The sequence below is a fragment of the Cyanistes caeruleus genome, chromosome 21, assembly GCF_971803275.1.
Source record: "Cyanistes caeruleus chromosome 21, bCyaCae1.hap1.1, whole genome shotgun sequence".
NCBI classification, from domain to species: Eukaryota; Metazoa; Chordata; class Aves; order Passeriformes; family Paridae; genus Cyanistes; species Cyanistes caeruleus.
Genome location: NC_141721.1, coordinates 9,371,101 through 9,387,897, shown reverse-complemented (window position 1 = coordinate 9,387,897; position 16,797 = coordinate 9,371,101). Strand labels below are relative to the sequence as shown.

Here is a 16,797-nt window from a genome sequence, read left to right as displayed (position 1 = left end):
TCACCCGGGCCAGGCAGAGCTTCTGGAGGGCCGTGTGTGTGTCTGGATCCAGCAGTGCTGTGCAGGGGAAAAGCAAAGCCTTTGCAGCTTCGGGAATCTCTGAGAACTTGGAAAACGGTGCCCTGTCCTGTGCCCTTCTGCTGAGGAGCCTATCCTGGCCCCACTGCAGGGCAGAGGGCTCCCAGCAGCCCCACCGGGGCCCAGTGGAGCAGAGGCGCGCTGGGACCATCCTGCTGGGACTCTCCTGTTGGGCAGCCCCGTCAGGGTCTCCCTGTGCCGTGGGTTGGGGTAAGCAGGGATGGGCTGAACAGCCCGGCCGGACCTGCCTCACGTGGAACTGCCCTCTCCTACAGGTGCTGGAGGCCGAGTTCCAGCTTCTCCCACTGCCTTGTCTCCGGCAGCGGATGCAATGGACGCGAATGGTCATCCAGCTCCCGGCAAGTCACACCCCTCGGTGGCCTCGGGGCAGCAGGGCAGGGGGTGGGGCTGGACCCCAAGGTAGGCTCAGGCAGAGGGGCTGGGAGGGAACACCACAGGTCTAAATACTGCATTAAAAATAACTGAGACTGGGCAATGGAAATTGTGGCAGATGTGTGGGAAGGACAGAGGGACAAGAGCCAGCTGTAACCCCAGCTGTGGCGCTCAGGTGCCCGGCCCACCCCAGTCCCAGCATGTAGACAGGTGAATGCAGAGGACACGAGGACACTGGAAGTTTATTTAGGCCAGTATGGCTTTGGATGCACTTTATAAAGGGCTGATCCTTGTTGATAGGGATAAATACCTGATTAGCAGCTGTAACGAGCAGTGGCTGAGGAATGGCTGCACCCACCCCAGCACACACAGGCTTTTGTTGGGCTTTTTTATGGTGGAATGGGGAAATGTTCTGTAATGCCCCAGGGATTCATCTCCAGACCCATTTAGCCTAAAAACGTGGAACATCTCTGCAAAAACTGCCAGAAGCAGCCAGGTGAGACTGAGGAGAAACCATCCCTGCTGCAGAGGAGATGTAGCCAGAGGAGTTGAAGGGGTCTGAACAAGGACTGGGAATGATGGAGGAGGATCTCTCCTGGAAGTCCAGCAGCTCAGCTGGATTCAATACAGCTGCAGCACAATCAGGCCTAAAATTTCAGGATGAAACTCTTTAACACTTACCATAAGCCTACTTCTGTTTCTGGGCTGGGCTGGCTCAGGCTCAGCCACTGCATACATGAAAGCTGCCCTTAAAGTAATTTAAGAGACCTCAGGAGTCTACTTAATGGTGACCTATTTATTGCCTTTAGCACTACAGCCCATGCAGCTCATCAGAGAAACATTAATTACATCTTTCCCAATCCTCCCAGACAGCCTCATCCCTGTTCCGTTGCTGGAATCACCTTGTGGGGAGAGAAATTGCTCCCAAAGAGCTCCACGGGATGCCTTGACAATAAGTATTTATTCATAAGTTACATTTAAACATAAATAATTGAGCAATAAAGAGAAGAGTCTGCTCCCAACAAAAATAAATAATACACAACATTGATAAAATCCAATCAGACAGAATGTTCTAACAAATACAGCAAAGTTCACTGATTGGGTTTGTGTGAAACAGCTGTACAGAACATTCCCAACATACCAAAGGAAAATAGTGCAGTATTATCTGTACATCCATCACTCCCCAGGCTCTGGGAGGTGCAGGTTTTTCTCACTCTTCTCATTCTTTTAAAAAATACTTTTTCAGTTTTCAAGTGAACTGACAGACACACCTGGAGCACTTCTGGAACTGCAGAGCAGCCGTGGGGCTGCACAGGTTGGGCACTGCTGGGACTGGGGACGGGCTCAGGCCTGTACAGAGGCAGGAGCAGGGATGGGAGCAGGGATGGGAGCAGGGATGGGAGCAGGGATGGGAGCAGGGATGGGAGCAGGGATGGCAACAGGGATGGGAGCAGGGATGGGAGCAGGGATGGGAGCAGGGATGGCAACAGGGACGGGAGCAGGGACGGGAGCAGGGATGGGAACAGGGATGGGAACAGGGATGGGAGCAGGGATGGGAGCAGGGATGGGAGCAGGGACGGGAGCAGGGACGGGAGCAGGGATGGGAACAGGGACGGGAGCAGGGATGGGAACAGGGACGGGAGCAGGGACGGGAACAGGGACGGGAGCAGGGACGGGAGCAGGGACGGGAGCAGGGATGGGAACAGGGATGGGAGCAGGGATGGGAGCAGGGATGGGAGCAGGGACAGGAGCAGGGACAGGAGCAGGGACAGGAGCAGGGGCTGTGGGACTTTCTGTGCTGGGAGCATGGGTCGTAAGTATCCGTGGAATCTGCAGTTGACTCCATGAGCAAGAAGAACCTCCATCCTCCCTCCCTCTGTCTGGCCCAGAGATACACTTTCACTTAGCAGCAACAGGCACCTGGGGAGAGCAAGTAGAGCAGAGGTGAGAGTCCTACCCCATGCAGTGCAGAGGAGGCCAGCAGCCCCAGCAGAGCCCAGCAGTGCTGGTGGGAGCCCCGTTCCCCCCAGCCCTGTCACAGACCGTCCAGGGGCTCACTGAGGGCTCCACAGCTGAGCAGGGGCTGCAGCAGCAACTCAGAGCCCTCCAGCAATTCCAGCTCCCTCACCTGGCAGGGGCTGATCCTGCTTGCAGAGATCCTGGTTTGTGGGACCTCATGGAGACACGCCCCTGAAAGCTCTGCAGGGCAGGGAGGAGGAGGAAGAGGGTGAAATGAGGGATCTGGGGGAGACTGGGTGCTGCCATCTGCTTCCCATGGGATGTGAATCCATGGCTCTGCACAGCACAAGGAGCAGGAGCTGCCAGTATGAGCAGGGTCCTGTCCATGGGCTGGAGCTGCTCACCTGAGCAACACGGAGCAGGGTCTGGCAGCTGGCAGTGGTCACAGGGTCAGTTTGCAAAGCAAAACAAAGGCAAGGCTGTGTGGGCCATGAAGACTGAGCAGTGTGAGCCAGTCAGCCAAGGCCAAACTGGTGTTTTAGCTCATGAGCTCCATCACTGCTCCCATGACCTGTAGCATTTAGGTTAAGGCCATTCTCCCAGCAGGAATCTTATCAGCTTTAGTCACTGCTAAATACAAACCCAAATGTTTTAGCAACATGAGCTCAGACACATTCTCTTCCATGTTCAAGGCAAAGACAGTGAGTCCAGGACCGTGCTCCTCCAAGGACCCAGTCCAGTGCTGGCAACCTTGCCTCCATGGCAGCTTCTGGCAGATCACACAAGGTGCATCCAGGCTTTACAGGTGCAGTAAGTCAAAATAGAAATGTTGCAGTTTGTCAAATCCCCCCTTTCAACATCACAAAGATGTAGACAGATGTCTTCTAGAGAGGGAAATAGAGAATGCAAAAAGGTTTTGTCTAGAAATACAAAGTGAGTGTAACAAGGACTATCAAACACCAATCTCGTCTGGTGAAGGGAAAGTTTGAGTTTTAAAAGTCTGTTACCATCTCCTCACTATTTATTACATTACATGGAAGATGCAATTAAAACACCATTTGGAATTACAGTGCAAGGAATGCTCCATCCAGTGGCTGACAGCGAGGCCCCAGGGACAGCCTGTCCATGGTCACTTGTTCTCAATCAGTGTCTGCACTTTGTAGACAAGGTCTCTGGCTATCCTCAGGATCTCTGCAGCATCGTGGTGCTCAGCCATTTCTAAGACACACAGACAAACATCTTAACTGTCAGCACCACCTTCCTGCCCTGGCACTGATATTCATGTAGCATTAGCATTAATTAATTACTATAACAAGCAGCAATCCCAGAGCATTGCAGGGGGTTGGTTTTGGAGAATTAAAGAAGTGGATGAATCCCTTGTGCTGTAAGACCCGGCATTGAGACTCAGAGCTTAAAATGAGCAGGGATTTGTCACAACAAGAACTGCACCAGACAGTCTCAGGAAGGGAGAAGGAGCAAAGTCTCATTACTTTTTATCAGAATGGCTCTTACCATTAAAAAACTTGATGATATCAGTGAAGTCCATGTTGTTATCACGGATAATCTCTCGATAAACTTCCACAAGTGCTAAGGCAATGAAAAGGACAAAATGTTCTGAAGAGATGTGCTTTGCTGCCCAAATAACTTCCCACACTGTAAATACATCCTCGTACAACAATTCTGAATGGGAATAAACATTACAAGAGCATCTGATTATTCAACTGACCATGTCCCTCCTCTCTTACCAATGTCTACAGGCCTTACTCAGACATGAACAAAACCTGAAGACTCCTCCTTTTCCTCTCCCCCTCTCCTCCAGCCAACTCCTGTCCCTTATGCACGTGAGGCACAGACTGGCTTAAAAAACAATTACCACAGCCTGGAGGTGGGGTGGTGCAGAGCCAAGCCCAGGAAGGTACCTGAACCACAGTGACCATATGAGAGCAGCACAGGAGGTCTGGGTGTTCTACAGGGCTACATGACAGGCTGCAGGTCTGACCGTGTGTCCAGGGGTATCTCGGCTTTGCAGTGGGCCTGAAGGCACCAACACTCTGCTGGAGTGTGTTTGTGCAAGGATCCTGGGATCCAGGGGTGCTCCCACACCATACAAGGTGCCTCACTCAAAGTACAGCAGCTCCTGAGCTACTGCTGAGCAGCTCCTTGTTACCACAGGGATGAGACAGGAGGTATCAAAGCTTACAGAGGAGTGGGATCACCTTCTTGAGCAACCAGGCATTTGCACTGGGCAGGAACTTGGCTTCAATCACATTATCAGGAATTTGCAACTGTCCTTTCTAAGCCTGGACTCATTCCAGTGCTGTTTCATCTCAGAGCTGTATTACCCTTCCTGACTACAAACTCTCCAGTGATCCCAGCTGCCACTGACCATCCTGACAGACACTCACACCAAAACACAGAGCTGTTACAGTTCTACACAACTCTAAACTACAGGCACAGAACATTATTACCTCTTTTAAAGTCAAGCAGGAACCAGCGATAGCAGAAGTAAAAATGAGTGTAATCTCCATTCTGGTGCATCAATTCAAAAAGTTCTGAGTCCAGAATCTAGAATGGAAAACACCAGCTGTCAGAATGTGGTCGGAAAGCATCCAAGGTCAGAGGCACTGGTCTCCCACTCTGCTCTTCATCCCGTGGTCAGAGCAGCTGCTCAGCACAGAAACAGCCCTTTGCTGTGGGTGCCAGTGCTGTGACCTTGGTGCCCTGACTCAGTGCTGAGCTGAGGAGTCACAGTTGATCTTCACCATGACTTTAAAGGGCCAAGGAACAAGGTGAAGATCCCACTGATTTTCAACAAGTGGCAAATGTCCATCTCCACCTCTGCTCTCAGGCTGTAACTCTACAAATCCACTTAAAACTCTTGCCCAGCTCTGAAGTCAGGCCTGAACCCCACTCCTTGGAGCTCTCACCCTTCACTCTGCCACAGTCTTGTCTTCTTTCAGACACCCTTAAAGCAGACTCACCTGGATAAGGGACCGCATGTTGGCAAAGTGCATGTCCATAGCACCTCCATTGGGGAAGTTCTGGCTCATCCTCTTCATCAGGTGGCTGAAGCAGCTGTAGGCCAGCTGATCTGCAGGGACAAGGCAGATATTCAGTGCTGGCAACTGTGGGACTTCTTGAACCAAAATAATGGAACTGCAGGGCTCGGGAAAAACAGGGTCTTCCCCCTTTGCTGTTCTCTGAATCCCAGGATTTAGATGAAAGAGAGGTTGGTTCCCAACTCTGGACCATTTTTACTGGTTATGTTTCAAAGAATCCAGCCTGCAGCCGACTTTTCAGCATCAGGAACTGCCAGAACACAGTAATTTTACTAACTTTAGTAAAATTTAATCTAGAAGTCAGTGAGTGACACGGCAGCCCCAAGACACTAATGTGAGCCATTTCAATAGCCACAGGTGGAAAAAACACAAATCACAAGCTGCAGGTTTGATTTTGCTGGTGACCTAGCCCTGGTTAATGTAGACATTTTTCCCTTCTGAAACAGCATTTCTAAGGAAAGACCTCACTAAGGATACCAGCATGTCCCAAAGGAAACCCCTTCCTACCATTGTCAAGAATAACCATCAAAGGAGCCAGGAGGTCACACATTCCTTGGACATAACCAACTTCTAGGTGCTCCCAGACATAGCTGTGGAAAGAAGAAATCCTTGTATTGAAGGCTGATTCCATATGTGAGATCAAATCCTAAGCAGCTGCTGAAGGTGCGACTCTCAGAACCTTCTGACACTTCCCAGAGTATTTCACAGCCCTTTACTGTTTGCTGCCTGGATAAAGTGGCCCTCTGAGCATGGAGGTACCATCCTGATCAGGAGAAACCCAAACCTCAGAGTACATTCAGAGAACAGTTCTCTAAAATAGGGTCTTCCACTTGAGAAATTTCTCAAATCTGCATTCCAAACTCAGACCTATGTTCTAACCTGCCACCCTGCCTGTTCCTCCTTCTGGCAAGTTGTTTTAAATTCATTAGTGAGAATTGTTATTGACTGCTATTTGCATATTATTATAGTTTATCAATTATCTTATGGATTGGCAGAAATGTGAAAGTAGTTGGGTTTACAAGCTCATTACCTGCACATGACATTTCGGAGCTTCTCCAGGTTCTCAGCAGTAAAATACCAGTAATTCCGGTCACATCTCTGGACATCTTTATCAATTCTGTGCAAATTTAAGGCAACAGTGTCCAATAACTCTATCTAGAACAGAGAAGTTTTAGTTAGATCTGCCAAGTTTACAGCATTCCCAGGACTGTGCAGATTTGCTCTGAGAATCACCAAACCAGAAACAGTACAATTATACTCTGAGCAGATGAGGGTATCGTAATACTCAATTACCGTCAAACATGCCAGGTAAAACACATTTGTTTTCACTGGGAAATGTGCTAAACCTCGCCTATTTCCAAATGGCTATTTCCAGCTAAATAACTTCAGCAGAGAGAAGGAGAAACTATGCTGCTGTAAGACAGCAAGTGTAACAGAGGTAGTGGCATCTTGAATCTAGATTTAGGTTGTGGTTCAATCTGACTAGATGGAGGTTTTAACTTGTTTTAAATAACAGCAGAATCTGACAAGCAGTATGTTGTCCACACCCCTAGGTCCCAGAAAGTTCTAACTGCTAGAAATGTACCACACTGACTGTCTTGCCCTCCTGCTTAAAAACCCACCTATAAATGTTTCTTGCTGCCTTATTTCCAATCTAGCTCAAAATCCAAATGAAAGGATTTGGATACAAAACTCCTCAGTTATGATCCCACCAGCTGTAGTTCCAGTTTGGGACTCTCTCTCGTTAAATCCTATCTGAAAAAGTACCAGTGTTTGCTAAAAAAGCAATGCTGTGCAGAGATGATGGTACTTCGGTTGCGACCTACTGTGTAGGACGCAGCGCAGACAGAGGCGACATCCACTAAATAATCCCCCTGGGAACACAGCTGCTCCTCTGAGATGGAGTCCTGCGACTGCAGCACCCCTGGCTTGGCTCTCTGCACGCGGGGTGTGCCTGGCTCAGTCCTTCCCGCCTCAGGGCTGGCTTCTTCCTCAGCCCCATCCTCGAAGGAGCCGCTCTGCCCGTCGTCAATGCTGGACAGGATGCCCGAGGCCACTGAGTAGTTCCTGGAGGACGGCAGCCCCGAGTCGGGTGAGTCGAACTCCACGGCCACGGGGGCCGGCACTGCTGTCAGCATGGGGTCCTCCTGGCCCTTGGGCTCCTGCTCCACTGAATCTGTTTCATCCACAGATATGAACACCTGTGACGTGCAAAACCAAACATGCGCTTCAATAGCAGTGATCGTTTCTCTGTGCTGGGCCTGACTACAGCACCTACAAGGAAGAGATCTGGAGAGCTGTTCCTCTGCTGAGAGGGGATCTGCCTTTGTAGGTGAACCTTAGAGCCCCTTAGGCTCTAAGAACCTGTCCTGCCTAAGAACAGCTGCAGACTATCCAAAATTCAGACCTGCTTTTCACTCTAACAAAGAGACACAACAGCTCCAATCTCTGCCCAGGATTCAGGAGCTGTGCTAACATCTATCTCTGCCTCCTGGGGCTGCACCTCTGCAAATGGTGAGCACTGCCCACTCCAGATGGTGAGTGGAAGGGAATACCTACATCATTGCTGATGGTGGAGTCCCTGTGGATGAGCCGCTGGACATGGCTGTCAATGCTGCTGCCCGACGAAAACTTGGCCAGCGTGGCTGAATGCGACTCCTTCTCTCGCTGCTTCACAATGACCTCACAGGCCTTCCACTCAGCCATCACCTTCTGGTACCTCAGAGCAATGTCTGCGTCTACCTGCAGACAGAGACACGTCCTGAGATGCTGCCCTCCTTGCCAGAAGGCACTGACACTGGGAGGAAACAGGAGGAAGAGGTCTAAGGCAGATGCAGGGTCTCAGACTGAAAGCCCAAAGGATGCCAAGGCCCTTTTGCTTTTTGCCCTCAGCAGCACATCTCTGTGACTGGAGAGCAATAGTCAGGTATTGCGTATTAAATGCAGGGAATTAATAACACAGTAGGCACCAGAAGGGATCCATATAAGCAGGTGCATACACTATCAAAGCACTGTGCCACTGTGACCGTGACCCGGGACAGAACAAAAGATGTCATGTGAAACCTCACACAGAAGTCAGGTGCAATCTACAGAGCAAGCACTGCCTCTACCTGCATCATCCCTAATTCCATCACACCTCTTCCAACTCCTCTGTTCCAGCTCTAAGGTAGCCCTTGTGAAGAATTCCAGGTCACAAGTTTATAGACACCAGCCTGTACAGTCAGATCCCAGGAGAAACTCTGGAATCCCAGCTCCCACAGCCCCATCCTGTGGCTGCACTGTGCATGGCCAAATCTATCCGCACTGGGCACCACAGGAATAAAACAGATCTTTGTCACTGGTGGCTTTCTCTTCTGAAAGACAGCCACAGAAACTCCCTTGAGCTATTAAGGACATGTAGCAATTTTACTACTCTGTCACTTGTCAAGAGCTGAAGAGAAACCACAATTGTGAGCTGCCTCCAGGCTCTGCACTCGGCTGGCTGAGCTGCTACCCGAGCATTCATGCTAAGAGCTGCAGGCTGTTTGTCACTTGAGGTAGCTGTCGAGTCATAAATCATAAAATACTACAGTTAGTGGAGGGCTGGAGGACAGCTACATCTGGGAGTGCAAAAATACCTTCAGAAGACAAAGATGATAAATCACCTGCAGTGACTTCATTTAAGGACACGAGTTTCCTGTACGTGCAGGTGTTGTGACTGTTTTCATGTCACTCATTTAACAGACTCCTACATTCAGTATAAGCTTCAGTCTCCAACAACCCATTCCTCTGAGGAGTCAGTTATTACTCTTGTTTACTATTGGTGTTGAATTGCTCATTACAATTCCAGGTAAGTTCGGAGTACTCCTGGGTTAGAGTAGGCTACAAACTCAGTGAGAAAATTCTTCTGTAGGATCCTGTGTTCTGCAGATCAGATCTTTTCTATCTTGTAACATCTCTGTATGAATTTACTGTAATTCCTATCATAAAGACTCCAGTATTTATATCTTCTTGCCAAATCTCCTATGCTCTAGCTGTACAAATGGGACGAGATGGGACTAGCATCCCTGAGAGATGGCTTCATATCTTCCACTCTAAAAACTAATCATCTGGGTCTTTTTGTTAATTTCTAGACACACCTTTTATTTCTGCACATGGATCATAAATCTGATAGTTCATATAGGTGTGGAAATCAGGCACAACAAAATGCAATCTATGCAAGAAACCTCCAATATCCTGCCTTTCTTGAAAAATCTGAGATTAAAAAAAGAATGGAGCAGCGCTCAGTAAAACATTCCTGATGTACACACTACAGCCAGGAAATCTATAATAAACATCTACTGAGATGACTGAATTCAGGGTGGAGAATCTGTGACCCAGTTTGAACAGTGAAGGGCTCTCCTCCTCCATCTGTGTTCAGAACTGGCTTTTAAAGATTATTGGAAGACAACTCAAATTGCCACAGCAATGTTTAGTAAAAAGGGAGATGTTTATAAAGTACCCCATTTGCAAGACACTGATTTGTCCATGGCAAGGCTCAAGGTCAAGCTGCCCTTCTGCTCTGCAGGTGCTTACAGGGATATAAATTACTCCTTGGCATGTAAAGTAATTGGGAGTTAGCAAATGCCAAATGTTTTGATATATAAACCACTCCTCATCAATTTAATCGAGGACAAATCAGCTACTGCATGAGTGCTATGTCCCTGGTAATAACACTAACTGAAAAGCAGATTAATGTGTTAATTATATTCCAGGCCAAACCTCATTACTGTTCCATCCAGTTCAGCCAGTCTTTGGGTGATGTCACAGAAAAGCAATGTTTTACCACCACACAGTAACTCCAGAGGGTCCATCTGGGCTGTTCCCAGCTCCAGCAGAAGTCCATGCATGCAGATGCAGTACCATGGAGAAAAGGTAGTTATTTCAAGGAGCTGTCTGAAGTATAATTCAGCTAACACGTCATATAAAAGGAGGGGTGAGGAAAATTCCCATCCAATTGTCAATGTCTCCCCATTTTCTAAGTGACAAATTTGTGGACACAGGATATGCTCAGGGCATGTATATGCCACAGGCAGAGCTGAATGCAGGTTCCCTGACTTGAAGAAAGAAAGAACTCTCATTTAGTAACATTCAAACATTAAAACATGGTATCAAAACCCCTCTGCTAGTATATGTTACTTATGTTTTCAGTAGTGTTCTTCCTTAGGGATATTACACAGTAATAAAGACCAACAGTTGCTATTCAGAAAATAAAACCTATGCTGCAAACATAACTCAGATTCCACAGAAGCTATGGCTTACCTGGTCCATCTCCTTCTTGGCCATGCCAAATTTGTAGTGACCTAACAAGAATGGCCACACTTCCTTTCGAATCTCATGCTGGACCCCACCGTAGTAAACTCTTCTTAGTAATTCCAGTTCCTTGTAGTTCTACAGTGGCCAGGAGAAAGAGGTGTTGAAGGCAATACATCTGTATTTAACTCGAGTACACTCAGAGATGCTTCACACTGGGTACAGAGACAGCGAAATACATGCAGGAACTAAATAATCTCTGCAGCTTGATTCAAGCCTTTAGGGCCTTAGCTGAAATCCAGCCTAATGCAGGCTGTCATGCCTTCCATGAAAATAATCTAAATTTGAACAGATCAGTTGCTTTGATACCAATTTATATCTTTGTCATCATCAGAGAAGCAAAGGAGAGAAGAGATTGTAAGAACTGACTCTCTCACTAGCTGAGAAGTGAGCTGTGGTCAAACACCTTTAGCATTTCTTGGGGCCAGTGCAGGTGATCCCTGACCGATGCTGCAGCGTGTGGAGCCCATGCACCGACATGAAGGGGATGTGTCACTGACCTTCTTGTCCTTCTGGTACTTGCTCCACACCTCCGTGGTGAGGCCGGCGGTGGCGCTGGCGGGGGGCACAATGCTGTGGTTGACCAGTGCCGAGAGGTGCGTGCGCACTGTGGACAGGTGTCGGCAGTGTGCCAGCCCTGCGGGGACACCGAGGGCCAGCTCAGCCACAGCCCTGCCTGAGGGGCACTGGAGCCTCAGGAACAGTCGTGCCTGCACTGAGCCTGCTCTGCACTGCATGAGAATGAGCAACTACAGCAGAGCCAAATGTTAAACAGATCAGACACAGACCAGCAACATCCACGTCGTGAGTTATGCCGCCATGTAAAACTACATTCTGTCTCCACTGTGCATCACTCCTCCCACTGCCAGCTGCAAAACTCACAAATATTGAAATACTGGCACTAGAGTTACATCCACCCTACTGGTCAGACTGCTTTCTAAGCCAAACATCCGATGTTATTTAGATAAGCATGTGGATACCACATGGGCCAGATATAAGAAGTTTCACTTACATCCATAAAAAGCTCTGGAAATGATCTGCCTCTTCATGCTTTCACACAACATCTTTAGTGGAGTTCTGTGAGAGGCATCAACAGGACAAGAGCAGGTGGTGAGGAGAGAGAGAATCAGGAATTTCATGCTGATCCCTGTGTCCTACACACAGCAATTATTTCTCCGCACCAAGACTTATTTAATTAAAGGAGCAGTAAGAGCAAACTCCACTTATTAAAGCATTTCCCCCAACAACACTTCGGCCCCAGACAGATTTCCCCCTGGCACACAGCCACAATTGCTGCAGGTGCACTGTAGAGGTCTGTGTCAAACTGTTGCCCTTCATCCAACTGTTAATGACTTGTTAAAGATAACATTCCCAGAGCTGAAGTATTTTACACAAGACAAAAGAACTAGATACAATTTTTCTATCAAAATGTGACTTGAGCATAGTTTAACAGGTTAGTTTTAATAAACTAATTTCTTGCTGCCAAACTCTGCCAAATTTTTATGCTAGAAACTACTTGAAAACTGTTACTTGAAAATTGTTACTCTTTGTCTTGAGTGCTGCAACCACTCAAACCTTCCTGCTTTTACCTGTGGCATGCACACAGTCCCCAGATAAGCTGTCTGCACAGCTTGCTCACCGGTCATGGATGCAGTTGCAGCAGCTGGGAATGTCGTAGGGAGAGCTGCCCATGGAACAGGAGACACAGGAGGAGCCCTGGCTGCAGTGCTCCAGCTGCCATGACAGCAGGTTTGCTCCAAAGCCTTGCATCTCTATCATCTCACTGGTGTCTGTGGAAAAACCAAAGACAGAAGGACATCAGCCTTTTCCCTTCTCTCCCCCTCCTCCACCTGTGCATCCTGATGGTTCATGCTTCACTTCTCAACAGGCTCTGAACCTCGGTTCCAGAAACAGGAGTAGCATCCTCAGAATCACTGTTCTGGACCTGCAGCATGCTGTGCAGGGTCCCTTCCCAGGAAGCCAAGCTCCTTCACCATTTGCACCTCTCTTGCCCATGCACATCCCAGTTCATGTTTCAAGAGACTAGAGAAAAGGGTGCTGCAGTAACAACTCAACTGGTTCTTGTGTAATACTATGGAAATGTTATTTATGGCCAGAAGAGATCATCTAGCCCGACCTTCTATTTAATTCAGGCCTCAGGATTTCATTTTGCAGTTCCTGGAAATCAGCCATGGAACTGCTGGTCCAGCCAGAGTGAAAGCTGGAGAATGAAAAGAAATTAAGGCAAACTGAGTCAGTTACTTTCAGAAGATGATGCTTTCCTCTTCAGAACCGGATCCTAAAATACTTAGCAGAGAAGGACAGTTCCAGTCCTGCTAATGCCCACACTATATTCATACAAGAATACTCTCTACAGAAGCATCTGATCCAACTGTACCATGCAGCTTCCTGAGTTATCCCTGCTCCACCAAATCTATTTGCCTTTTTAACCAGCTTCAGAAAGGCAACTCAAAAAATCAGCTGCTCCCTTCAGAAAGCTTGGCTTCAGCTCTTCAGCCTTCCCAGCTGGCATTTGAACTCGTGGGGCTTTTGCTTTATAATAAATAACTGGCCTTTCAGCTCACCCATGATTAAAATTAAGGCAAATACAATAATGTATGTCATAAAGTATGCCACTAGATTAACAGTTACAAGCAAAATCCAGTCCCCTGGGCCGTGCTTTTAAAACAGGTATTTGTTGAGTGGTTGGCTGGGGGTGCAATTCCAAACCATCTCATGCATTTTAAATCAAGGTAGCACTAAACATTTTAGGAGTGCCTATTAGAAAGTGGGCAGAGGTGAGGGAGGCATGGAGTAAACCCATTTGTTACCAGAAAAAGCACAGGCTCATGCGGAAGCAGTCATGTGTGTTTCATTTCACAAAACAAAGTGTGATGCAAAAATGCTCTTCACCTTAATTCTTCAGGAAGGAGCTGAACGACCCAGTCTTTATTGCAGCTTCTTATTGGGTTCAAATAAAAACCACTGGATAAACATTTTTAGATCATTAGTTTTTGCCTCCCCTCTGTAGACAGGAAAATTGGTCTTTTCAGTTTTAATTTTTTATTCTGTTTTTTAGAGAAACAAGGAAAGAACCCCACAGAACCTAAAGATTCAGATGAAAGGTACCTGAATTAGTGAAGAATTAGAGTGAACAGCATCTTTTATTTAATTGTAGTGGTGTTATCTGTAACTTCAGCTACATGCAAAAGTCGAGCATGTTGCAAAATGTCAAAGCAGATGGCTGGCAAACCTGCTACAACAGTGTTGTCATTATGGGATGGGGCTGCTGGAGAGACAGCAGCCCAGCCAGGCTATTCCCAGACACATCCCTAACTCTACCATCCCCTTCAAGATTAAATAACCAAAAGCAGACACCTGATAGCCATTCTAGTGGGATAACTTACATGTTCTATCAACTGACTAAATTGTGTGCCTTATGCTTAACATGTATGTGGCAATTGAACGTTCTTCCCATTTTTGCCCATATCCAAGCACAATCAGTTAGGACACTGAAACTTCCTAAAACAGCATCTTTTTCCAAGGGGAGCACTATTTTTGGAACTTCTTTCTATCCATACCTTCCAAGAATTCTTTATTAACTTGGTTGGGCTTTATCGATTTCCAGGGGCTGCTCCCTTGGGATAAGTGCATGGGCAGCCTAGAAGAATTGAGGCTCTCCTTGAACACCTGTTCCTACCCTGTCCAACCCACAACTTCAGCACTGTACAGAGATGCAGGGCAATTATTGTCTCTTGCAGTCAGTCCCACCAGTCCACGGTATAAAAGCAAGGACTTCTCAGAATGCAGAGCTAAACTACTGGATGCCAAATGCACAAACATCTTGAGAATACCAGCTTAAATAATATGAAGAAATAGATGACAAATTTGTGGGTGGTGGAGCTCACAGCTGATCCTCTGAAGCCCACCCAGCCTATGGATGCAAGTGGAATGAAGTCACTGACCCCAGACAGGCACTGCATCTCCACACAGCCTTCTCTGCATACTCTGCCACCTCATCTGTGAGAACACAAAGCTGTTACACTCCCTCCTTCTCTCCTGAGAACTTGCTCCAGTATCCAGCCTTTATGAAGATGGGGCAGGAAGCCCCAGAGGAGAGGACGTTTGCTGCTCAGCAGCACACACATCAAGGGAGAGGGAAGATGTGCTCCCACTCCCCATAGGCTGTGAGCCTCTCTACACAGTCACCTCCATCTCCAGATCTCACGGCATGAGTGAAATGTCTTTCCCTGTAATAATGCCAACACTGTTGTATGCATCAGTGGAAGGAGCTGCAAGAGAGCTCTGGGACACAGGGGGAGGAGGATAAAAACCTTTCATCCTATTAGGAGCTGTGAGGTTCCGAGAGCAGATCATTGATAGCATTGCGTGTAGCTTATCTTCCTCCTCCTCATCATCGTCAACAGAGGTAGAGCGGCTGGCAGCTAAGTGGTGGTAGTTAATAGTTACTGCTCAAAGAAAATAGTGAAAGAGGAGCATAAGAAGAAAGAACTCAGTGCTGTGGGAAAGCTCAAAAGGACATGGTCAGCAAAGACAAAGGACCTGAATCCTGCCCTCTGCTTGAGGGCACAAGCTCTTGTAAATGGGTGTGAAAACTGAGTTTCTTACAGAAACAAAGCATGCTCCACCAAGCTCAGGCCAGCCTTTGAGTGCGCACAGGCTGTGAGAGCACACGTGGCACACCATGACAAGGGAGAAAGATCCCCATGCCAGCCTGCAGCAGCTGGGCATGCTTTTGAGCAAAGCTCCACAGGAATTCTAGTCTCCAGCTAGCTTCTGTCCTTCACTGTGTCCCTAGCAATGCTGCGGCCCCTTCTCTGAAACCTGTGCCAGATGCATCTGGACAGCAAACCCTCGCTCCCAGCTGTGTGTGGCTCTGCAGACAGGCAGAGCTCCTGCCTGGCACAGGACCTGCAGCTCCTGCCCCACGAGCCCTGGGCTCTGCAGCCCCTCCACCAGGTGCTTTGCTGGTGTGTGCATGGACTTACCTGTGCCAGCCCAGTAGCCTGACAAAGCCCAGTCAGCGCTGTGGCCCAGGCCTGGGGTCAGGAGGCTGCAGAGGAGACTCCTGCTTTCTCAGCTGCAGTAAGTCCCAGTAGGAGCAGTAACTCCAAATCCCCTGTAAACTTTATGGTCTGATCTTCTCAGGAAATTCTTGCTTCTTTACCAATGGGAATAAAACTGAACATGCTGTTTGAGAACCAGCTCAAATGCCTTCTTGCATGTAAGGAATTTGTAATCACTGATGACATGAGGTGGTTTGGTGCTTGGGAATTCATTTAGTTTCCTTGGAAGGACCTTTGTTTATCCATTGTTAAGTTTCTGCTTCCAAGCCAGGAAAACTTAGCCCAGGGAGTTCTTGGGGTACTTTTCAGAGTTTATGGTTGGTTTTTTTTCCTAATAACAACATTATGAGCAAGCGTTGTGGCCAGTAAAAATATCCTCACTTCAGGAGCAAAACTGCTCTTGGCTAGTCAAACAATCTTTTTTGTTTCAGACTCAGTTTGCAAGCCCAGGGGAGTATTTTGAAAACTTCCTCTGTAAAACACAGAGAAAATATAAAATTCCCCACCTCAACTCCATTTCAACTAAGATAGCAAGTTTCACTGCATTAAGGAAATCTAAGCTGTACCTGTTGATCACAACCATCTCTCAGTGAAATTTATTAGAGGTTTGGTTTTTTTTACCCCCTTAAAAAGATGTGGCTTGTCACCTGCAGGTATGTCCCAGGGTATTACTTCAAGATTTTCTCAGATGCCTGATTTGATTTTTCATTTGTTTTGGGTTTTTTTTTTAAAACAAAGCAGAACAAAGGCACTTACTGTTATCATGCTTGTGGCCAGGATAGATAATTCTGAAGACATAGTCTGTGGATGTGTCCTCAGCTGGCATCTCCTCCAGGTCCACTGACTTGTTGCTGTTCCGTTTTCGAAGCTTTGGAAACACCTTGCCCTAG

General features: G+C 47.6%; 1 protein-coding gene across 49 annotated transcripts in view; it reads right to left on the bottom strand.

The window, feature by feature from the left end:
• Window positions 1–1,413: 1,413 nt before the first annotated feature.
• Window positions 1,414–16,797, bottom strand: part of SGSM2 (small G protein signaling modulator 2) — a 39,245-nt gene continuing 23,861 nt past the window's right edge. For 4 of the 49 annotated variants that reach the window (XR_015278505.1, XR_015278503.1, XR_015278513.1 and 1 more), the window contains 15 exons: window positions 16,664–16,793; window positions 12,460–12,610; window positions 11,833–11,897; window positions 11,321–11,457; window positions 10,770–10,898; window positions 8,049–8,231; window positions 7,316–7,690; window positions 6,520–6,644; window positions 5,997–6,079; window positions 5,412–5,521; window positions 4,899–4,995; window positions 3,943–4,110; window positions 2,835–3,648; window positions 2,600–2,670; window positions 1,414–2,391 (listed from right to left, as the gene is read on the bottom strand). Coding sequence is in view for 22 of the 49 variants with exons in the window: in XM_086859532.1 (XP_086715658.1) it covers window positions 3,560–3,648; window positions 3,943–4,110; window positions 4,899–4,995; window positions 5,412–5,521; window positions 5,997–6,079; window positions 6,520–6,644; window positions 7,316–7,690; window positions 8,049–8,231; window positions 10,770–10,898; window positions 11,321–11,457; window positions 11,833–11,897; window positions 12,460–12,610; window positions 15,155–15,289; window positions 16,664–16,793 (1,977 nt within the window). In the remaining 27 variants the exon portion in view is untranslated. Of the gene's footprint in view, window positions 3,649–3,942; window positions 4,111–4,898; window positions 4,996–5,411; window positions 5,522–5,996; window positions 6,080–6,519; window positions 6,645–7,111; window positions 7,691–8,048; window positions 8,232–10,769; window positions 10,899–11,320; window positions 11,458–11,832; window positions 11,898–12,459; window positions 12,611–15,154; window positions 15,290–16,663; window positions 16,794–16,797 lie in introns of all 49 variants that reach the window. The other 45 variants (XR_015278504.1, XR_015278502.1, XR_015278512.1 and 42 more) reach the window with 21 other exon arrangements.